The following is a 24,033-nucleotide window of genomic DNA, read 5'->3' as shown; positions in this document are numbered from 1 at the left end:
TGAATATTATATCTATTTTCTGTCCTATTCACTGGACCTTAGAGCAAACCAGCTAAAGCAGCATGCAAGAGAGGATTGCGCATCAGTCAGGCAGCTTGGAAACCACAGGAAAGAGCATCAAAGGAAAAATGCTTAATAGGGACCAGAGTGCATGCGGTGCAGCAAGATTCACACACAACAACCCCTCGATGCACACACACAAGCTATGCACCCCGGTCTGGCTCAGAGAGAGTCACATCTCCACTAAGACACATGCTGCATCTACACGCTGACAGTTCCCATGGAAGTGCATATATGAATATTCAACAGGGAAGAGGGGCAGGATGCGCAAAGGCAAACGTCTGACACGCAGAGTGACAAAGAGAACAAAACACAAACGCGTCTCCACTCTTCGTGCTCAGCCACAGAGAGGGATGTGAGACAGGGAACATGTGTGAAGTTGGGATATAATCAGGCTGCAGACAAAAACAGTGGCCCCCAGTTCTTCAGCGTGCGCCTCGCTCTGTAAATAAAGCAAAAGCTTCCTCTTCTCGTTAGCAAACCAGAGCTAAGTTGTAATGTTGCTTTTCACTGGATGTCAAGTCTGTGTACTCCACTTAAACTTTGAGATAATTTGTTTTGCTAATTTACTATAAATATGCATTAACAACTGCTTTAAGATGCATGATGACACTGCACGTTCCGTCGCTAAACCTGGCGGCAAATTCAGAGCCACCTGTTTTTGGTGGTTTAATGTTATTCCTCATGCTATGTTAAAAATGTCATGTAAGCAGCATTAGCATTCCTCCTGCCCTTCATTTTCTCTGGCTTGGAGGTGTGGACATAATAACATATTCAAATCATTGCTCCTCCTCTTTTAATGCTTACATTCCGTCATCCTTTTTCTTCCCACAAGCATAAATCACCACTGAAGAGGCCTGAGCCGCGTCACCCCCCACTTCCTCCCGGCAATTACCGAACCTCTCGGTGTTCAGGGATCACCGGGGCTGTGTTGAAGCAGGTCAAAGGTTACCTGTTAAACTGTCCTCCAGCCTCCCTTCCTGATCTCTCCTGAGCGTCATCCTCCTTCTCCACATTCTGACATGTGAGCCGGGACTTGGAGTGCCTCTGCAGCACACAACACACACATCGACAAGGGAATATATTAGAAAAGGGAGAATTCAGCTTTAACTGGAGCCTAAAAAGGAGTGTCTCTGTCCATGTGGTATCATGAGACCTACATCCCACCTACACCACATTTCTTAACCAAGGGGGAGAATCTGAGAATCTGCACAGACATCTTAACCAAGAGGGCTGTTTTTCTGCGGCAATCGCACCAACATTATTGTGGAAGCCGTTTCTACATGTTAGTGGGTGTTCTAGGTGTAGCCTATGTAATTACAGTGAGGGTGTATATTTGATGAAGTGTGCATTTCTTTTTAAAGAGAAGTACGGTAACGTCCCTCTTAGGGCTAAACTGGAGTTCAGAAGAGGATGAGGGTCGCCATAATTACAGGGTTTAGGGTGCTTGCCAACATGTTAAATGTGCGCATAAGCTGTGTACACATACGTGGGAGGATGCATAGAGGGAGGCATAAAAGGATGAAGAGACACGAGTGGGTAAATGCAGGAAGAGCAGAGAGGAGAAGAGGCAAATGGAGAGAGGAAGGGTTTCACCGTGGGATATATCTGGGTGAGAAAACGAGGGAACGTGGGGGAAAAAACGCAACAAATATATCGGCCGCATCGGAAACTGGCAGTCAGTGCAAATCTGTGACAGCAGATCTCAAAACAAATCCACCATGATCCAAGTGTGTGTGTGTGTGTGTGTGTGTATGTGTGTGTGTGTGTGTGTGTGTGTGTGTGTGTGTGTGTGTGTGTGTGTGTGTGTGTGATTGTCTGGATCTCTACAATTAATATTGAGCTACATAATTATCATCGTTACACTTAATTAGTCCCAAAAGAGGAGACGAGGTCACATCTGTCAGATCAACTTGAACAGATAAATCAGTAACAGCTGGAGCAACAGCACCACGATCCATCTGCTGGATTATTCACAATGTCCAGCTGGTTGTAAGAGGAGAGGTCAAACAACACCCAGACGGGTCACAACTGGAAACAATGACTCGGAATTAATAAAGGGCTGCGTGAGCTTTATGTTGTTATATGCAAGCGTAGGAATAATATTCAGTGACAATACCAAGGTCATAAAAATCAATCAGCGCACTGGCTCCGATCAGCAAATTCTCCCCATTTAGGGCCACAATAAAAAAACAATTTATTCAGATATGCATCAGTTCTTGTTTGTGAAGGGCACTTTATTGGAACTTGGTCATTACATAACTAATACAGGAACTGTATCATCTTCCTCCTCACCTTCTCTTTGAGGGTTGTGATGAAGGATCTGCTCTGGGATTTCTTCAAGACCCCTTTGGAACTCTAGAAAGAAGAGACATTTTAGCAACTCACCACTCTTTATCTGAACACACGCGTGTTTACAGGCTGTGCATATAAGTCAAATGATGCGAGTCTGCACACAACAGTGAGTCGTTTAGATCCGACTGCAGAAAAGCCAGAAAAATAGGGCACAGCACACACACACACACACACACTCACACACAGAGAGAGTAGGTGCAATATTTCCTTTTGTCTTTAACAAAGAGAGGGAATTCATTTTGAGGTGAAGGAGATCACCCAGAAAGCAGAGGCGGAAAAAAGAGAATAGGAAACCCTTGTGCACATTGCACGCCATAAAATGGCTGTCAGGAAGTGATGCTATATATAGTGCCAGAAACAAGCTGGGAAATTAAAAATTAAGTAACACTGCAGATATGTGGTTCCCCCGTCACTTGGGAGGAAACATATGCTATCTCTCCCTCCTCTGAAGTGCTGGTTAACTGTCTGTCTTCATTTATTTTTATCCGTTCAATGGATGGGCTTCATCTGAAAGTAACCACGGTACTCCTCTTTTTTCTCACTTTCCTTCCGTGACTAATGCCATGGCCTAGTTTTCTAGTTTTTATCACACCGCGGTTGTTTCTCCTCCCTAACTGTCGGCGAGGATCACGCCGCGCTCTCCGCCTGGGGGCCATACCTGCCGCAGATTCTTCTGGAGGCCCTGGTGTGTCGCCCTGAGCAACGCTCGGATGCTGAAGCTGTCGGTGTCTTCCTTGTCACCGATCCGAGACTCCTTCAGCAGAGAGTCCAGTTTATTTCGGATGTGGGACTCCACCTGATGGTGGCCATTGCCCTGTAGGAAAACAAGAGTTATTGAGGCGGAAAAAGAATAAATAACAAAGCGTAGAGATACGAGGTCCTTTTGAAGACACATGAGAAGTTTGGGAGGTTTTTGGAACCCCGAGACATCTCAGTGGACACACAAGCCAATGCTTGTTTATTAAGATTCTGTTCTTCTCCCATCCTCAGAACCATTTCCCAAAATACAACATCTCTTCCCACCACCTCATTTGTGAGTAGACAGAACCAGACAGAACCACTGTTGTGGATCTCTTTTCTAAAAGAGGTAGAGGTAGAATTAATAACTGTGATAAACCCTTTATTAAATTTTAAATAATAAATGAATAAAATAACACTTAATAAACTTGGAAAAATGTAAGATGTTGGCAATAACAGTTACTACCATCACTTTTTAAACTCTGATGGAATTTCTTCTTCCCTTCTGTGAATAAAAATCCCTTTACTAATGTTATGACCCACGACAACGACGTGTACGTAATGCACACATTCTTCAATTTTTTTTTAAGTGAACTTAAAATGGAAGCTTAAGGATAAAATATCCCATTTGCACTTTTAGTCCTACTTCTGTACAGACGTTGCGTTTGATTGCATATGATGTGAGGAAGCAGGAGTCCATTTTTATTTCACGTTAGCCGTATCACATCTCTAGTTGCTACATCTGCACAACTGTCTGCTCTAATATAATCTCTTCCTCGGGCTTACGTTGCTCTGTGGGTGTATTTATGGCAGCGCAGATGCTTCAAAGTGATCAAAGATTTATTGTAACCAGACTATAGCCTGAGCAGCATTCCTCGGACATTCTCTTTCTTCCCAAACTCCACATACTTTCATCCTGGACTGGACGTAGCTGACTGAGGCTGCCACATTGGTACTGGGTATTTAAAGACCAGCTTGAATGTGACTTTGTTCCAAGATCCTGGTGGTGTTTTCCCTCTAATCCATGTGGCACAAGTTGAAAAGTGTAAAACAAGTCTCAGCAGCTCCTCGACTCCCTGCTAAATATGAATGAGGTGGAAGGTAAGTGTAAGCATTAATCCAGTGTGACAACCACAGTAGGTGTAAACAACACCTACAAACCACCAGAAGACCCCAGCAAGTGGATCGTGGCTTCAAGAGGCCGTTAACGCGACATGATGGCCACAGAAAAAGTCACTTTAATGAGCTTAAAACGGAAACTCTTGTCCACGCGAAAACCTCTGAAAATGGCAGCGATCATTACATGTGGCATGTGCAGCTTCATGCCTGCAGCTAAACGTAGAAGGCTGATGTCATATTCCATTACACAAGTGAGCCATCTGGAGTGTGTTTTTATGCTTTAAATGTCGTTGGGGGAACCTGGCTCGACAGTATCACAGGATAAGTGACAAGAATTAAGAAGGTGTTTTCTCTCTTAACGCATCAGGGAATAAAAACAAATGCATTCATTGGAATGTAACATCTGCACTGTGCTTTGATATTTCTGCAATAAAACTGCTGTAATGGCCTTTGAATAATTTAATTACTGGTTCGAGGAATGAAACAGAGCAATGATCTTTAAGATGTAAGCACCATTTGTGGAAGCAGGAGATTTTTTCCCCCTCCCTTTTGTACAACATTTTTAAAAAAAACCATTATGGCTGTTTTCAACCGCCCTTGGTTGTGCACAGCAGCATTATCGTCGTTGAACCAATGGATCTGACGTCGCTATAACATCGATGTGCACAATTCTTACGTTGCTGCTCTTCAGCTTGAAGTCATCCTCAATTTCATCTGCGCTGTCGTCATCAGACACCTCCCCTTCCTCAGCGTCTGCGGACAGATACGCAGGCAGACGCTTTCCCTGCAGGGAGACGAGGGGAAGAGAAGGAGATGAGAGGGCAGCGCTGACATGACGTTTGACCCATATATGCTTTTTAAAGCTCTCCTGCACTGGGAGGCTCACGCAGCCTGCACCTCAGAAATGCTCCAATAAAAAACACAGGACGCTCGACCCAAAAGCGTAATTAACTGTGGAAAAGTGGCCATTTTGAGTCTTTTGAATTCTAAAGCAGTCACCACAGGAAACACACACACTCTTGATGTGCGCAACAACACACGCGCAGCTGCAGATTCTGAGAGAAGCTCCCGGAGCAGCCCTTTCAGCGGTGGAAGCCCATTAGTGAGTTGTTGTGAAGGTGTGAGTGGGAGTGAAGATTTTCTAAGCTTCTTCCAAAATCAATGGCCGACTCCCTGCAGGACGCGGACCCGCTCACCGACACAGCTGCGAGACGTCACCAGATTTGTTTGCAGATGTTGCCACAAGTTCCCACCCCACCTCTTTTGTCTATTTCTGTCACCGTCAACAGTTCCCCCCCCCCCCCCATTTTGTCCTGTACGGTCACGTGACTCTCCCGGTACGTTCGGTGGAGAGAAGTGAAAGGGTCTCACACGAGGGAGAGAAGGGGAGAAAAGAGGGGGTGAGGATTGCTAGGATGGGAGAAAGGGCTTTATAGAAAATCAATATCCCTCTTTCGCTTTCCACACGTCGGGCAGGGACTCCTCCAACAACATCAGGCTTTCTTCACACTACAAGTGTTTTCCAGGAGATTCTCTGATTCTGTGATTGATATGCTTTATTCTGGCTCTACACGTGTCAAAGTGTATTTTTTATACATAAAAAAATGATTAAGGCTCGTGTAACTGTTCCAAATCACCCATTTTGCTGAGGCATGAGTAGTTTTGGCACATGAACTGAACACACTTAGACATAAAATATCACATGTGGTGATTTAAAACGTCTAATGGCCTCATGAGTGGCAGATGAAACGATTTAGCTAATTATTTTGAAGGAGTCATCATAAAATTGAAGGATTGTTGAAGGATTGTTGCATGCAAACAAGATAGCAAGCAATAAAAATGTAACCGGATTTACTTTTAAAAGCTTTTCAACGTTCCCATAGCCATTTAGCGGTTGGACAAGTGCAAACTCAAAAGACAATATGATGATTTCCTTTCACTTTCTCCATCTTCTCATCTTTTTATGGTTATTCATTGGCTGCAGCCATTCTAGAGAAATCTTTAGAATGAAGTGCTCTGCTTGTCTTGCTAGAGTAGAAAGTTAAGGGTAGAGTCCAACGGTCAGATCTACAAGTTTGTTCTTACTTTGATGAGTATCTTGCCCTTCAGGCTGTTTGGACTGGGCAGTGTTTTGGAGTCTCCATTCAGGACGTCTCCCACATCTAACTTGTCCCCGAAGATCTCTCTGAGGTACTGAGCAATCTTCTTCTGCTGCTGGATGGTGCAGTGGTTCTCAATGGACAGAATTACCGGATACCTGCAGAGATGAAGAGTCCACGTCAGCACCAGAGCCACCAGACCAGCTGGATTAATGCTCTCGTGAGGCTAACTGGGTTGTAATTAGGAATCTGATGTAGAATAAGCTTTACGTTGAAATGGAGACAAAGTCCATGAACACACATTCGTCCGTTTGTGCTGCGGTAGCCAGATGGTTGAGGACAGTTCAGATTTTTTTGTTTGGATGTTGCTACAATTGGAGGGAGCTGAGATGTTTCTCAGTAACCTTTTTTAATAAAAGTGTGTTAAAGACACATAGCACTGCAGCATCTGTGTGTGTATTTGTGTGTGAGTGTGAGTGTGTGTGTCCAGCCACAAAGTGAAATGACTCGTAAACGCTGAAATGTCAGCCTTGGCAGACTGACACCCCTCCCTCAGGGACCCCACCACTGATCCCCCATAACACACACAAGCTCGCGCACACACACACACACACACACACACACTTGTATATCTTTGTGAGGACTTTTATAGCCATAACGCATGCCCCAGGCTCTCACTCTAACCCTAACATTCCAACTAACCCCTAACCTTGACCCAAATCTGAACTCAGATTTAACCTCAACCTTAAAATCATGACTTGAAATCATGACCCTCAAACAGTATTTTGAATTTGTAAGGATCAACAAAATTGTCCTCGCTTTGCTAGTAGAATGTGGCTTTTGGTACTCAGTAAGTTACAAGAACACACTGTCTCCCTCTCTCTTACATTTTGTTGTTTGTTCCAGCTCAGTAACTAAAACTAATGACTTTTATGGTTTATTTACACCAAATGACACTGACATTTTTTTTACTAGTGTGAAAAAACAAACATTTTAAATTTGCTTGTCAGACAAAATTCAGTATGGATTCATGTCTCCATCAGAACGTGATGAACTGGAAAATTTCTGGGAGCTTTCCTAGATCATGTTTTGATGGGCCAACGTTGACAAAACAGTGTTTCCTGAGGGGGATCAATAATGAAACCCTGACAGTCAATCTTGACCTACACGTTCTTCATTTGGATGTATGGAAGCATATATATTTTCAGCAACAAAAGGTGGAAAAAAAATCAGTAAATAAGATATTTCTGTCAAATTTAAAGAACCTAAACCAATCGGCACATAAACAGCAACCATCAGAGTCGACACAGAGACAGGAACATCTCTCAGATTAAATAGCGTTGTCACTTACATATGAGCTCTGTGGGGTGTGTGTGTGCGTGTGTGTGTGTGTGTGTGTGTGTGTGTGTGTGTGTGTGTGTCTGCGCCCCAGGGAGCATTAATCACATTAACAGGTGGTGCTGATGATAAAACATTAGTTGAGTGTGACGTGAAGAGCGAGTGACAGACAGATGCTCTATTTATTTACTCATTAAATATATTGTGAGATTGTAATGCTATAAAACATACACTCAACCCTTTTTGGGTGTAAAGAATTCCTGCATGAAAACAAAGATCACAATAGTAGAGCTCTGTTTAATAAAATTGTTTCAGCATACTTTTGAATAACTTATCCCATTATTACCATTAGCAGTTGTTTTCACCCCCCTGTTAATTTGCACATTATCATCTAAGTTAAGAAACTGATTGACAGTGTGGAAATTGTTGAATTGGGAGGAATCCTTAATTAGGGTCATCATTTTTTTATGAACATTTAATGGGGCACTTAATAATCCATCAAATTATTCTCCTAAATTTGTAAAACATATTCACACTTCTAAACAAAAACACATTTATTCTGTAAATTCAGTTAAAATTAAAATCTACACCTTAAAAACCAAAACAAAGTGGAAGACTCACTGACCAACATGAGTTAGTTATAAGCCAGATGTCTCCAGTTTAATTCCATTCATTTCAACTCCAACTCGTCATCTCGTGTTGGAACTGAGCAAATGGCTGTAAAACAGCGTCAGTGTTGAGTCAAAGTGAGCCAACATGGTGACGGGAAGCTGCATCCTTCACCTACTTGTTTGGCTACTGTTGGACTGAGCAGAGACAAACAGGGGCTCCTCTGGGAGTCCGGGGAAACACTGCTCAGCAGATGGCTTAGTAATAGGTGCTAATTACTGCCAACAATCAGGATATTCCCTAAAAAGCACATGCACAAACCTGGTAGTCTAAATGTTGCCGATGTGCTTTAATCTTGTGAGAAAAAAAAACAGGAAAAACAAAGAATTCTGTCATGTGTCACCTTAAACACGACACGTTTAGAAAAATGTTAACATTACACAAATGTTATTTGGATTAGTGTTCCAAAAAAATAAACGGAAAAAAAGTGCCTCTCCTGCTTGGCATTCTGGGATATTTTTTTTCCAGTACAATAAGCGCCTGTTTCAGGAAAATGGCACAAAAAAACATATCAGGGTGCTGAGACTCACTGGTTGTTGACGAAGGCGTATTTATTGATGGTTTCTATGACGAATTTAAACGGTATCTTGGAGGTCAGGGTGTAGCCGTGTTGGACCATTGGTTCCCCGTCGGGACCGTCCCAACAGTCCACTGTGGGGAAAAAAAGAAGAAACAGGAGAAATGATGCACCAGTCACATTTATTTTGAGTGACAGCTCTCGTTTACTCGATCTATTATGATTTTGATGATTTGATATTGCTGTTAAATGATTCCACCAGGTGGTTTAGCAAAGGTTTTACTGCAATAGGAAGCTCTAAAAGCTTGAGATGCCAATACGGGAAAAGCAAAAGTGTTGCTAATATTAACCTTAAGCCATGCCAGTCAGACGGGTCCCCGCATCGCTTCGTGCATTTCAAACATTTATCTCCTTACTTGCACCTGTGCTTTTCCAATTGCTATGTGTCAAAATGTCACCCGTGCGCATTCTAGATAGTCCTCATATATCATCCTTTCCTAAAGCCCACCTTCGACACAGCGGCAGCCGGACTGCAGCACCCAGGCGTACATGTCGGTCTTGGAGTGGGAGAGGAGCTGGTCTCCAGTCAGGTAAGTGTTGTGGGACGAGGCGATGAAGTAACTACACAGGGGCTGCTCCATGTCCTGGTTCACCTCATTGTGCAGGGGGTTGAAGATGTCGCACGCTGGGCTGCGCATGAAATTTGTGAATCCTGTTGAAAGCGTGCAGAGATAATCATTCACCTGGATGGATGGATGGATGGATGGATGGATGGATGGATGGATGGATGGATGATGGATGGATGGATGGATGGATGGATGGATGGATGGATGGATGGATGGATGGATGGATGATGGATGGATGGATGATGGATGGATGGATGGATGGATGGATGGATGGATGGATGGATGGATGGATGATGGATGGATGGATGGATGGATGGATGGATGGATGAAGCCTGCCTGTATTTTCCTCTGGTTTCTCTGCTCTATCTAAAAACCAATTAGCCTGATTGGAAGCTCTCCACTGCCCCTGGATGTGAGTGAGTTTGGCGTGTGAGCCCTCTGGGCATGAATGGTGCTTAACAGAAAATAAACGGGTGGATAATCCCGACATTGAATAGAATCAGGCTTCCACCAGTGTGCGCATATAGCAGCTGGACACTGGTAAAGAGTTCTTCTCTTTCATTTGAACACAGCAAAATGGCCGCCGTCTCCCCTCGATTTACGCCGCGTGTTCAGGTCATGAATAAAAACTGCATCTTTTTAATGACTTTTGCTGCCACCAATGGTCCTAATTACCTCCAGGGTAAATAAGGAATACAGGTGGAGATGCAAAGGGTTGACGTGGGGCCTTAAAGAGAACTCGTGCGTGACAGCTACATCAGACCTCTGCGCTGTGATGCCGGTTCACTGCACTGGGGATGAAGCCACAGTGGCCTTCCAGTGACACCTCAATCCCTCCTGCGCGCGTGGATTTCAATAATATTGTGTCTTTTTTTAATCGTTTTTGTTCAAGGAAAACCCAAGAGGTGGGACTCAAAACCCGAGACGCGCCTCATGAGGCCAACATCTTTTATGTGTCGCAGCATGATGGGGAGAGAGAGGGCAGAAGGCATCCTTTCATCCAGAGAAAACACATGAAAGAGAAAGGAAAGTGCAAAAAAAAAAGGAGAGGGGTCTGAGCCGTGAAAAGATAATATTAAAAAGATTTCAGTGCTGAGGTGAACAGACTGGATCCAATGTTTCAGTCAGCTGCAGTTATGGTTACAGTAAATGCATGTTTGCAAACTCTTTGTAGCGTGCACGTGGATACAGTGACCCAGGGGGTGTAGGTAACAGCCAATCAAAAGGAGGTCGGCGTGGATCTGTCTCATCTGCACACGGCACATGATTAAACACACATATTTCGGGCCCGCAGGCGAGACATCAGGCCTGCTGGTGTGATCAGTCAGACATCCACAGTCTTAACCTTCATGCTTCCAACAAACAAGATTAGCCTCAGCTCTCCTCCTCCTCTCCCTGCACACACTCCTCTCGTTTCTGTCAAATTTTCCTCTTTCCCGCCACCCACATCCTGACTCAATCCTCTCTACTTCTCCCTAAAGCTCGCCCTTCTATTAAATGCGCCGCTTACTTGAGAAAGAAACATTTTGAATATTAGCATGTGCTGAAGACGATGGCCCAAAACTGTCACGGTGATTATTTAATCTACACATTTATTTGGTTTGTTTTGGAGGTGGAAGTGAAAATAAAATTGGGGTTCGTACTGATTCCACTTGTATCTGGAAATCAAATATAGGAAATTCCTCATCTTCTTGCTAGAATATTGTTGCTAGGCTTTATCTGATGTCACCACAATGCACAACACAGCTTTTCAATCTGCTTTGACAGGATGGAGCATGTTTATGCCTATTTCCCAAGACCAGGTTTTGGTACATTAGAATAATAGGCTAGGCTGACTTATACGGATGCTCTCAAAAGAGGAAAGGCAAAGACAGAGAGAGAGAGAGTGTGTGTGTGTGTGTGTGCGTGCGTGTGTGTGTGTGTGTGTGTGAGAGAGAGAGACGTTGTTACCTTCAATCCCCATCACTCCTTTTTGTTTGTTCTCATCGGCCACCTCAAACTTTTGGATGATCTCCGTAACATACTCTGGAGTAACATTGGTCATCTACATGGGAGAAAGAGGAAACTTGCCGAAGAGACTGACGACTTCACACTTTTACTCACACATCTCGGCGAACACAAAGGACAGTATTGCTTGCTGAGCAGCCCCACTTGCAGACCGTGTGCAAAGCGCTTCAGGTTAGACTTAAAATGTGTGTTAAACTCAATAAATAGCTACCGAAGAAAGAGAGATGAAGAAAAGGGCACCGCTGAGTCGGCAATTTCATGAACAAGGATGGTTAGAGATGGTATCATCAACGCGACCTCTGACCTTCTGCTCGTTGCGCAGGAAGTTGGCCAGCTCCTCCACCGTCAGGTGATCCTTCCTGTCGCTGTACGCCATCATCAGCAGGAAGAGGTCGCGTCTCAGGGACATCATCTTGTAGAAGACGGAGAACTCCTCGTATGTCAGCGTGCCCTGCTGGTCGTCCGTGTCAGCTTCCTGTGAGCACGAGGAGGTGTCATCGCAGGCTCAACCTAAGTGCTTTTTAATTATGCTGCATAAAAGGATTTGGAGTGATCCAGACTTTACTTTGACAACCCATAAAAACATTTCGATAAGGAACCAAAAACACGATCCTGGAGTCTTTTCCTATGTGGAGAATGTAGAGAAATACTGGTGTGCATTTCATATCGTCCAAAAAGGACTTCAGGGACACTGTCAGCCTAGATAATTACTCAACTTGTCAAACTTGTGTCTAATCTAGTCTAAAGCTGAATGTTCCAGTCTCAGAATACTCAAGAGAACCCACGTTTCAAATTCTCACCAAAGCACAACTCCATTACCTGAACAGCCATCTTTTTTCTCCATGACCTCATATCCCTGCAACATTTTGCCTGAGGACACGCACGGCGACGTGGCCCGCTGCTCATTCCATCCTGCCACCTCGCTCTGTCTGCTCGCCGGGATCGCGCGTTTCATTTTACCTGAATCTCACAGGGGGCCCATTCGTCTCTGCACCAAATCTAATAATACCAACTAATGCTTCCATCACAGGCCCGTAATGAGCTCAGTGTGTGCACCAGGGACTCGATCACAGGGAGAACCGACACACCAGCTGGGTAAATCACGGCAATGGACTTCATGTGAAACACAAAAATGGAAAACAAAGGCAGGTTGCGGTGTTTTAAGCAGCTGCACAAGCTGTTCAGGTGGCGAGCAGTCGTCAGCAAGCCACTACATGGAAAAAGATAAATTAATGAGATTTGATCGAAATGCAAAAGGCGACGCTATCGCCGCCTGCGATGCTCTCATTTTGATTTTGGCATTTCTGGCAAAAAAAAGTTTCAAAAGAAAGTGCCGGCATTACAGAAACAGAACATTACAGAAAGCGACTGCTCTTTAAAATATTGAAGCTGTCCTCACCTCACGAGCTCATATTTCATCCTCTTTCCCATTAAAGTGCATTATAATATCTAATATTACTTTCATATTTATTTGATATACACAAATTCACATTAAACTTAAAAAATGCATCAGGAATATGACATCAGGGAGATCAAATATTCATTCAAAAGGAATTTAAAATGCTGCTAAGCTATTTTTGATATGTTGTGATGGTCTGACTTGTAAAGCTTTGGTAGGAAGCGATACGTTTTGATGCTACATCCGATTAAAAAATATCTCTTCCGCTTTCTTTGGCAACATATCGAAGCGTCTGGGACAGTTTGGTGCTGACAGTAAATCAAAAATAGCTACTTTCTCGTTACCTGGAACATCTGTTTGACCTTCCTCCGAGGCAGATTCACGTTCAGCTTGTGAAGGAGCTGGTAAATCTCCTCGATGTTCAGGAACCCGTCGCCGTTCTTATCGGCCTCCTCGAACGTCTGTTTCAGCCACGTTCCACAGCGGACATTGAGGAAAAGTGTGGATTCAGCTATTTAGGTTTGCTTTTCCTTTTTCCAAAAAGTCAAATGGCACACTCAAACCAGCAGGGGTTAAAGGATATTGGTCATGCGTGCGCTGCCGCTTGGCCAGCGAGTCTTCATCACTGATCCCGGCCATCAGGTAGCGGAGGCCGGTCACCCAGGTTCTAGCTTCTTCGGCATTTGATGCCACCAGGTCCAGAGATTCCATGTGATTTCCATGGTACACCGTGAAACAGCAGGCCGGGTCAAAGCTGCTGTCTCCGTGGCGATGGAAGACGTCTGACTGACTGCCCTCAGTCACTTTGTAGAGCGAGTCGATGGTGACTGACAGAAAGAGGAAAGACAAGACCGCACAATTAAATTGATAATATGCAGCTCATAAAGCCTTGAATGGCACCATGGGGAGATAACGAGGCCATTTAGACATCTTATCTTTTTGGCTTTTTATATTTCGCTCCTTTGTCTGAATTTGGCTGTTTAACACTCTTAATTCCTCCAAGAGGAAACTGGAACCCCTGACAACAGACACAAGCACGAATCCAGCAAGTCTTGGAGAGCGGTTGATGAAACAGTTTTATACATAAATTGAATGTTTGTTTACGAGCTGAAAAGAACATTTAAAAATGTTGTTTACGGGACATGATTTCATTTCCTTTAGTCTACAAATGCTTTACAAATGCCAACACAGTGGGATTTTTAGAAAGAAAGACCTTCAGGTCCTCTCCTCTCCTCTCCTCTCCTCTCCTCTCCTCTCCTCTCCTCTCCTCTCCTCTCCTCCCTCTCCTCTTCTCCTCCCCTCTCCCCTTCTCTCCTCTCCTCTCCTCTCCTCCCCTCTCCTCCCTCTCCTCTCCTCTCCCCCCTCTCCTCCCCTCTCCTCTTCTTTTCTCTCCTCCCCTCTCCTCTCCTCTTCTCTTCTCCCCTCTCCTCCCCTCTCCTCTCCCCTCCTCCCCCTCTACTCTCCTCTCCCCACGTCTCCTCTCCTCCCCTCTCCTCCTCTCCTCTCCGCTCCGCTCCTCTCCCCACCTCCCCTGCCCTCCCCCTCTCCCCTCCTCTCCGATAGAAGCTCTACAAATATTAAACTAAACTGAATTAATACAATTATAATGTGTATAATGTGTCTGTAGCCTTATTTCTTCCTCCTGGATCGTCTCTTAATTGAGAACCATTAGCATGGAGCTAATGTTGTTAATGAAAACAATGCAATAATTATACATATCAATGTACGGATGCTTTATCTCCCAACCAGCCATTATGCTTGGGAAACACCTATATTAACAAAAATGATTAAAGAATATCGGCCTTGACATTAACCAGTCCAAGACTGCCTTTTCCATAAGCATCTCCCTCCATTCCTCTTCATTATATATAGCAATCTCATCCTGTTACATAAGCTCGAGACTAAAATTGTGCTCCAATATATGACAACTAAAACATATATGAACACACGCATTTATATGCATGGAAATGCTTTACGTGCACTTTGAAAATGAGATCCAAAAATACCATTTGTCTTTCAACACTCACGGTTTGAAGGTGTGCAGCAGTGAGCATCAGCCCGTGTACAGTAAGACAGTGTCTGCCTATGCCGCTGCATGAGTGTGCGCATACTCACTCTTGGCCTTCTCGCTCTTGCGTGAGGGCTTCCAGCGGATGCAGGAGCGGTGCTCATCCAGGTAGAACAGTCTCACCAGCCCTTTGGACCCAGCTTTCAGCTTTACCATCTGTGTGCCGGACTGCATCACACACATGCATCGCTCCACTGCAGAGAAGAAGAAGAGGGGCAAAAAAAAAACACTGGGATCAGTGGAGCACTTTATTAAAATGGAGGGAACAGGTGCCTGGCTTTATTCGTATCAGGAGGAAGCGCGGTGAAGTGTCACACAATTAACCCAGCAGCTGATGTGGGTCTGAGTCCAAAAGTGCAACAGAGATGGTACTGTGTGAACACACAGGGTGGCTGTTCTATCAGACGCTAACATCTGCCCGGAGCACCCAAGAGAGCATGAAAACGAGGAGAGAGCTTATAGTGGAGGGAGAACTGATCGGTGGCTATACGTAAACACCATAAATGTATTATTAATGAAATCAAACTAATGCGCTTGTGTGCACACCAACACCACAGACAGTGGAGGGTGTACCCGCCGAAGATTGGCCCAAGCACCGCATTTAATTTAGCAGCTGCCCTGGACCAAAACACCACAGCCTAATTTCAACTCTGAGGCTAATTAGGAATTAATTATCTGGGGCCAATAAAACTAACACAAAAGCGCATCAGCAGGTCAGGAAAAGTGTATCGGCTCGTTACAGGTCCCAAAAATATGGCTCTGCGTCAAGGTATGAAACTGTGGATGGAGGTAAAACGTGCATAGGACCAGCTTATAGTTTGCAGCGGCCAAGGTTTCTAAACTGGCACAAGCAGGAGAAATAATTTGGCAGCTGCGCGCTGGAGAGCCTGGTGCTGTCCAATCCAGAGATAGGATAAAAGACAAAACTTCAAACTTCTCCCGGCAGCTGTTGGCAGCCACACAGACACAGATGACAGCAGAGAGACTGCGAGATTTCTATCCTCATTAGAGAAGCGTGCGCCCGCGCCTTTTTGTGTGTACGGATGTATGCAATTAGCTAAATGCACAGCACGTCCTCAAAAGGACACAAATAATATGTGTAATAAAATGCATGCAAATGTGTATTTTTAAAGCCCAATAATGACCCAACAGCTGATTTATCACATAGTTACTGATCACTAAATATGGACAATTCACCAGACATGAAACTGGGTCTCTCCAGGTAATTTCTTAAGGTCTCTCCAGGGACTACTAAGTTCTCCAAACAATTTAAAAAGATTACCTCTATATTCCTGCAGTTGCTGAAGAATAATAATATCTATATCTGTATGATAATATCTATATTAAAAGCTAGGTTTGAATCTATCTGAAATGCTACAGCATTGCAGTGAGGTTGAAAACAAAATGGTCAGGAAAAAAACACGATTCCAGATAATAAAGTGATAAAAAACCAGTATGAGCAGCCTTCAAATGCCTGTGAGCAATTACTCGTTTTCAGCAGAAACGACGTATCATTATAGCAAAGGAGTATTTCCAGTGATTTAATGTTGTGCTTACATAACGTCTGAGAAAACACAAGAGACGCTGGGAGATTAAAAGCAGCGCTGCTCAAATTCAGTGGCTGAGATCAGGATGTATAAAGTCCCTGATGGACAGCGTCCTCCCCTGATATATCCAAATACCAATTTATTACACAAAACAGTTTTCAAACATCAACATCGGCTGCAAATACACAACGCGAGTATTGTCAAGACCTGATCTGCAGGACTGATGGAGCTAAAGCACCTATTTAAGTGTGATGGCAGAATGCAGAATTCCTCTGTCCTCAGGACAGGCTCAGCAAACACACATATTTTGCTCTCAATATTTTGTCAGTTCCTGGAGTGGATGCTCACATCCGAGACAGTGTGTCATACACACACACAAATAGTCTCAGACACACTGCCTGTGGTTCATCGAGGGGCACAAGGAATTACGAACGCACAACATCTGTCGCCAGAGAAGAAATGTTCAGCCATTAACTGCAGTAAAAAATGAATTCAGGATCTGCAGGACCAAGAGAACGTCAGACCCAAAGAGCAGCTACGGCTCGTTGTTTCCAGCTCGTTCCTTCCAGTCTAAACAGGGCTGCTGCGGGATGACTGATTGATCGATCCCTCAGGTTTCAGCCAAGATTAATGGGTCACCTTTCAAAACGGTCGCCTTTCAAAGCTCGGTGTCCTCGCTGCTGTTGTTTTGATGTGGATAGTAAGTAAAGCTGCTCTGTCAAATGAAATCATTCACATTTTGCTTCTGTGTTGGTTTTGTTGCTGCTGCTAGGTGCAAATCACTGGAAACTCAAAAGCGATGCTTTCTGACCTTCTTTTCCTCTCCATCCATTTCCTCTTATTGGTTGACTGTTCCTAATTAGGGCTTCAGGGGTCGCTGGAGTTAATCGCAGTGGTCACAGGCTGAGAGGTCACCAGCTCATTGCACTACACACACTTACACACTCACACCAAGGGGCAGTTTACAGTCTCCAACCCGCCTAATGTGTATGTTTTTAGACTGTCTATTTGCTCAATAATTGGCCAAAGAATGGAAAACGAGATGTTGACAAACCCGGAACCTTGCTGAAAGATGAATGCACCAACGGTAGCACCACTGAAACACTCCACCTTCTGTGTCTCCACATGTCACAGAACAGCTAGTGGTTCAACCTCACGATTGAGCAAGGCACCGATGGCCAGATGCCGCACATTAATCTGTTGAGAGCAGCAAACATAATTGGCTACTGACAAAACAAGGTTGACGGCACAAGAAAAACAATTAAACAGAAACAAGAGAACCAACTGCGCCGCATCCTTTATCGCACAAAGCTCCTGATGAATCGCGTCATTATACAGCATCGCCATTACGGCGGGAGAGTCTGATGTGTCCAGTTGATCATCTTCAGCCTGAGCAGGAAAGAAACCCATGACTCAGACTAGACCGTCTCCCTGACAGTCCTTTCAAATGCTTAATTTGTTATAAATCGCACCCAAAATTCCACAGTTCACGATTAATTGAGTGCAGGAGGCTTCTCTCGGTTCCCTCCCAGCGAAGCGGCATTAAAGTCTATTTCCGAGAGGGCGTCAGACAGATTTCACAAAAGTGATCTCAAAGTTGTCCATTATTTCCTGCAGCTTCTGTGGAAGCAGGACTAATATTTTCAAGTATGAAGTCTGCATTCATCTTCTATCTCTCAAATTTCTTGGTTTTTGTTTTTCTTCACCGCACTAGTCTCTCCCTGTTGCCTTCCATCCCTGCAGGCGCTGTAGGTGTCAGGCCTGCGCTGCCCCACGAGGAGTCAAACCTCCAGCCCCGTTAAGCTGAAGGTGAAAAGGTATCTGGGTTAATCTCTGCCTGCAAGAGGGGAGCTCTGTCTCGTCATCAGAGATGAGAAGTCATGCGAGTGGCCCTCAGACGAGCAGAAGACGGGTTGGAATTCTATCTCAAAGCTGCTTTTGTTCCATTTTGAATGAAGATTTAAACGTTCCCTTTAACGTCAACACCTTTTTCCAGGATCTTTCCTAGAGGATGCTTACAGACGTTGTCTGAATCCCACGTGGCATTTCAATTTCATTTCCAGAAGACAGTTTTACCTACAGTGGTGTGAGCAAAACATCTCCACCGAAGATTCAAAAAAAAACACAACACACATTTTCTGCGCTGTATGAAAGTGCAGCACTCTGTACTTTTTGCCTCCAAGATGCTTTTAAACCAGAACGAGTCTTTGTGGCGGCGTCCGCTGTTGTGTGTTTGTGTCTCCGTGCGCGTGCGCACGTGCACGCGTAAAAAGCTCATCATCTCCGTCGGAGCAGAGCAGGGAGGGCAGATCAAAGCTTTGTCTCGCATCAGACGCCCAATTCAAACACATTTAAATGGGGCGGGCGAGAGCGCCGCCTCTGTGATAGCCTGATGAACAAAGCTCATCCGCACTTAGAACCTTCCGATAATGGCCGCCGCAACCGACACAATCGCCAGATTTATTCATTTATCGTTTTCAATCTCAAACTGTCCTTTTCCATCTCATTGGGAGGGGGAGCTCCTCCAGCGCTGTCTCATTTTAAGAATTTTGTTATCACTTAGGGCTAATAATTACAGTCTTGGAGAAGGTGCACATGGAATGCACGTCAGGACTTGGTCTAAAGGTTATGAGTGGATAATAATTTATTCATAACTACATATATTCATATTCAGCAGCATCTGCCTGATCCTTCATGCACTATTCATGGGACATAAGGCACTAGCCGAGTTAGTTAGCCTCCTAATAAAACGCAACCAGCAAAACAATCAATCTCAAATAGAAGTTGAAGGGGTGGAAAGAATGTTTTTTTTCTTTTTATGGTCTGTTTGCTCCTCTTCTGACCCGAGGGTTGGTTTTCCACTCTCATGTTTAATCGAGGTGTGGTCGAGATGAGACTAACTGAATTACATTTACACGCCATTGATTGCTAAAATGGTCCTGAATCTGTGCACAAACCAGCCAGGTCTTCTCTAGTGTGTAATGAGCAACAGCTCATTAAGAGAAGAGTCCCGCAGGTTCAAAGTTGTGGTAGAAACGGAGACGTTCGATCGCCCAGGGGATATGCTGATACATAAACATGAGCTCCTGCTCCATTCCCGGGATAAAAATAGCCGCAGCGAGCGATGTTTTTGACAAGCAATGTCTTTGTCCATGCGAAAAGGCACAAATTTACTTACCGATCTGCGTTAGCCTGCATTTGTGTGGTACAGCCACTGTGCCACCAACGTCAAAGACGGTACGCGCCAGGAGCGTCGCTACGGTCAACACAGCTGACTTTTCCCTGGGGCTGTACATAAAGTTACCCCGTACTTTATGAGAAGACAGCGGAACGGGACCAAAAAGAGAAAAGGTTTCCTCCATCCCCCCCCTTCCAAGACCATCAATGAGAATGTATCGGTTGTCTTCCCGAGATGTGTGCATCCACCTGTGGCCCAAAAATCAGTCGCTTTCGGTTTCCCCTGATTCCGTTTTCTGTCTGTGCCCCAAAAGACAAACGAGATCCTCAGAACCCGTCGCTGGGGATTCCGTGGATCTTGGTCCAGTCTGGCAGCACGTCCATTCCCACCTGTCTCCGGGTCACCACCCCTCTGCTGCCTCCTCCTCAGGATCAATCCACCTCCCTCGCAAGGCTGCTCGGATTGTGCTGCGGTGTCAAAACGGCACCTGCAAATTCAGATGGAGCATCCCTGTGTTTTGTTGATTGTTCATGAGGCGGTGAGGAGGACGAGCAGATGGGCGCCCCCCCCCCCCCCGGTAGCAGTTCATTAAGGTCAACCAGTGAAATGCAAGGATCAGAGGATGACATAACAGTCATCATAATGCACTACTAAAAGGTTTAATGGGCTGATCTACATGCGCGCTTGCAGATGGCACGGGCAACAAAACATCTGTCCTTCTCTTAATGAACAGTCCTTCTGGTTTACACAGCCTAGGCAACCTCCAGGAACCATGGTGCCATGTGGAAAAGACACAGGGCGAATTAATATCGAGATCATTAGTTGAGAATGCTTATTCGACAATGAATCACCCTCTTCTATACCGGTAAATGTTCTGTGAGAACTTCTAAAAGAACCTAGCATCTCTGGGCTTTTGGTGGATGAAAATATATGAGCGTTTTATTGGATTTCTGTCCTGAATCATGCCTAAATCAAAGGCGATTAAGATAAAAAATCATGTAATCCCATCACAGCATCTTTGTGGTTACATCATCCCTTGTTTTGCTCTTTGGGAAATTCACCCCTGCTTATTCAGCGTTGTGCAAACTCAAACTCCCCAAAGCCAACGAAGCTGAAGAACATGTTTATGCCTGGTTTGTTTCCTGCTCTTTTACACAGCTTAGCAAGCGCTGTAGAACTAATGCCGACTGTTCCTCCTCCGACACGTGCGATGATTTGGACTCCCGTGAGGTGCAGATGGTGTTGTATTATTGCTTCAGGCATTTTAGTCAGTGCTTTGCAGATTACAGTCAAACTACGCTGGCTCCGTGCAACAGCGCAAGGCATTAGGATTTTACAATTTTTACGCATCGTATGGATACCTGTGTGAAAATAGCAACCGTCGCAACATGTTATGGCATGGCAGGATGTCTTTTCGTGGCTTCAGATAGTCTGGTGCCTTCTTGAGTGTCTGTGATGAGGTTAAACACCTAGGACGCTCTATCACTGATGATCTTTCTGATGATAGGGACATTTAGAGACACAAGCACACATGTTACTCAGGAAATTTGCCATGTCCTCAGTGCCCATAAAAATAGCATTGTTTAAAGCATAGTGCGCCCCGTTAGCCAGTGGCCATTAACACTACAGGAGAGGACGGAGAGACTCGGTGTGGCATATAGCACAAGCCAGATGTTTGCAGGTGTTGGCGTGCCAAGCCGCCGCTGTGCTGCGTAACCATATGTACAGATGTAAATCAGCAAAAAGCTTCGTCTCCACACTGACGAGCCCCATGTAGAGCTCAGCCAGGTTTTCCTCTGATTCGTGGCACCAGTGGCCACACTGCCTGTATGTAAATGAGAGATTTGTCGAGTGTTTTGTGCTTTACTTCTGTCTGTTTCCTTTTCTTTTTCTCTGACTTTGGACCGAAGGCGTGTCATGAATAAAATTTGAATTGAATTTTGAAGTTTGCAGGGAGTAAACAGGTTCTATTTAAGATCGACGGCAGAAAAACAGACTGAATCAGTTGTCAGTCAGAGCTAACAGAGATAGACAGGGACACTCGTTTGCACCTTGGGGACAAGCTGGAGGTGCTCTGCCCTGTTTTGCGTATTAGCGATGTTACAGAAAGAGGGAACTGCACATGTGCAAGAGGGATAAACAGACTGCATAGAGGGATAAACACACTGCATAGAGACAGGAGGAGTCACCCAGTAATTCAATGAAGAAGCAACATTTTCATAAATTTAGAGAAAATAAAGGTGTCAAAGTCTTTGTAACCAAACCTACAAAGGAGGAAATCTCTTATGCTGTTGTGCCTTTTGTTGGAACCCCTGAACCTGAAACTCATTTCCAGGAGTGAGGTCAGAGTCAAAACGGATCAGCTTTTGTCCTTTGCAGCCCACTCTAGCATCGCCAAAACATTATGCAGCAGCACTGTGCTTAAGCTTTGACCACATTAAAATATTTTTTTTAAAAACACTTGACTGAAAAAAAAGCAACAAATGTGACTATGACCTGAAGCAGAATTTCCGCATTAGTGGATGTCCTCTGTGAGACCCTGTTGCTCACATGTCTACAACAAGACATGTTTAAAATATAAGCCGACTGTCTTTCAATCCACTCAGACGGGCGGACGCTAATTGTGACTGTGTGCATCAGAATGCCTTTGCAGCTCATTACAACTTAATTACAGCTTAATTCAATTTAATGGTGTTAAGCTCTGGAATTGCATGACAATACACATGGAAGCATATTTGGCTTTTTGGTCTTACAAACAAACAAAGGCAAAAAAGGGGGTTATGAAGGAAAAACGTCAGGAAATTCAGGGGAAATACACACCCTCATTTGGCACTCGCTTGCTTCACCTAATTAAGAGGACCTTGGGCAACCCTCAGGCTGACAACGCTACAAATGGGTTCCAGGGTTCCCCCGGAGTGCTGAGCCAAGAGCGGCAGAGAATTAAAAATAAACACATGACAACTGCAGCATGATAATGCATTCACCATCGGCAGAGCTGCTGCAGGGGGGCTCCCCGAGTGGAGGGGTTCAGTCCCAACATCAAAGAACCGCGAGCGTGTGTGAGTGCGCCCTGCTACATCTTTCAAGCCTCTTCTCCTCCATAGACTGGATGGGGAGATTGAGATATAGTATCTTGGGCGGCAGAGCCAGTCTGACATGATCTCAAATGCTTGAAAATGACATGTAAGTGAAATGTAAATAAGTAGAGAAGGATGGGGGGTGCTGTTCTGAGCCAAGAAGAGCGGAGCTTCTATGTGAGAGTACTTGACTCTTGACTGTAAATCTGATTTTGTGTAAAATCCAGATTTCTGATCAGCACAAATGATAAAGAGCAACAGGAAATGGAATCAGACCGAAAAGGAATTCATAATGATCCATTTTATAAATAGTGAACATAAAGAGATAACATAGATCTCCTGCTCCTGTCGCCCGCTTGTTGTTCCTCTGCCCTGGAGGGACAGAGAGGAAGAAGCAGTGACAAAAGGACAGCGCACACGCTCAGATTTATCATCATTTGCACGGGGATCCCACAAGAGGAACCACGCATTTTGGATGGGAAAATTGTTTCTTCCATGTGAGGGAGATTAACAGTCTTCTCCTAACCCACCCACCCCCCACCCCTGCCGCTGCCTCGCTCTCCTCAAAGGGTTGTGATGGCTGTGCAACTCTGTTTGTTGCCAAAACGAATAAAGAGGAAGGAACCCTGGGCCAGGAAGGCCGGCGGGGGCATTCCGCTCTCACCTCAACACTCACATCGATAAAAGAAAGCAGGCGCCCAGGGGGGTGATGCCTGACAGCTCCACACATTGTGTTTTCTATGTGCCACGGGTGAGCCATATTTCGGGGAGTGGCGGTAATGGCCCTGAGACGTCTGGAGCCATTATTCTGCCATCAAGGCTCAACCTAAAGCTGTTTGACACTGTGTGGTACAAACATGCCCGTCTGGCTGCCTATTTCCCTCAACAATTCAACCTCAGGATGCACCCGTAGGAGCTCGCACTATCACACCAAATGTCTCGGCTTTGCTTTGATTTTCCACGCGGGGGTTTAAGGGATTTTCACATCCACACCTGGGCTGTACGCAAAGAGAAGAGTGAAAAATCAAGAAGCTTTTCTGCCCCCTGGTGAAGGGTGTAAAGGGGGTATTTTCCAATTGAATCAGTTTACAGGAGATAATTCCCCTCCCACGCATTCAAACCCAAAGGTTCTGTGCACGCTATAGGACACGGACTGAATGTAAATTGAAATGATGTTCAATTACATCTTTTTTCCGCGGCAGCAAGGGGCAGCGTGGGTAAGTGTGGTGGAGCGAT

General features: G+C 44.8%; 1 protein-coding gene across 1 annotated transcript in view; it reads right to left on the bottom strand.

Annotated features, from left to right (window-relative positions):
* Positions 1-24,033, bottom strand: part of plch1 (phospholipase C, eta 1) — a 34,190-nt gene that overhangs the window by 9,442 nt on the left and 715 nt on the right. Inside the window, exons 2-13 of the mRNA XM_057049759.1 lie at positions 15,043-15,189; positions 13,511-13,754; positions 13,272-13,401; positions 11,833-12,003; positions 11,472-11,565; positions 9,404-9,607; positions 8,909-9,029; positions 6,358-6,529; positions 4,949-5,056; positions 3,074-3,229; positions 2,356-2,418; positions 1,013-1,107 (exon numbers count right to left, since the gene is read on the bottom strand). Coding sequence (XP_056905739.1) covers positions 1,013-1,107; positions 2,356-2,418; positions 3,074-3,229; positions 4,949-5,056; positions 6,358-6,529; positions 8,909-9,029; positions 9,404-9,607; positions 11,472-11,565; positions 11,833-12,003; positions 13,272-13,401; positions 13,511-13,754; positions 15,043-15,189 — 1,705 coding nt within the window. The remainder of the gene's footprint in view (positions 1-1,012; positions 1,108-2,355; positions 2,419-3,073; positions 3,230-4,948; positions 5,057-6,357; positions 6,530-8,908; positions 9,030-9,403; positions 9,608-11,471; positions 11,566-11,832; positions 12,004-13,271; positions 13,402-13,510; positions 13,755-15,042; positions 15,190-24,033) is intronic.

The sequence above is a fragment of the Takifugu flavidus genome, chromosome 12 (genome assembly GCF_003711565.1).
Source record: "Takifugu flavidus isolate HTHZ2018 chromosome 12, ASM371156v2, whole genome shotgun sequence".
Lineage (NCBI taxonomy): Eukaryota > Metazoa > Chordata > Actinopteri > Tetraodontiformes > Tetraodontidae > Takifugu > Takifugu flavidus.
The sequence above is the reverse complement of the archived record's forward strand: the minus strand, read 5'-3'. Positions and strand labels throughout refer to the sequence as shown.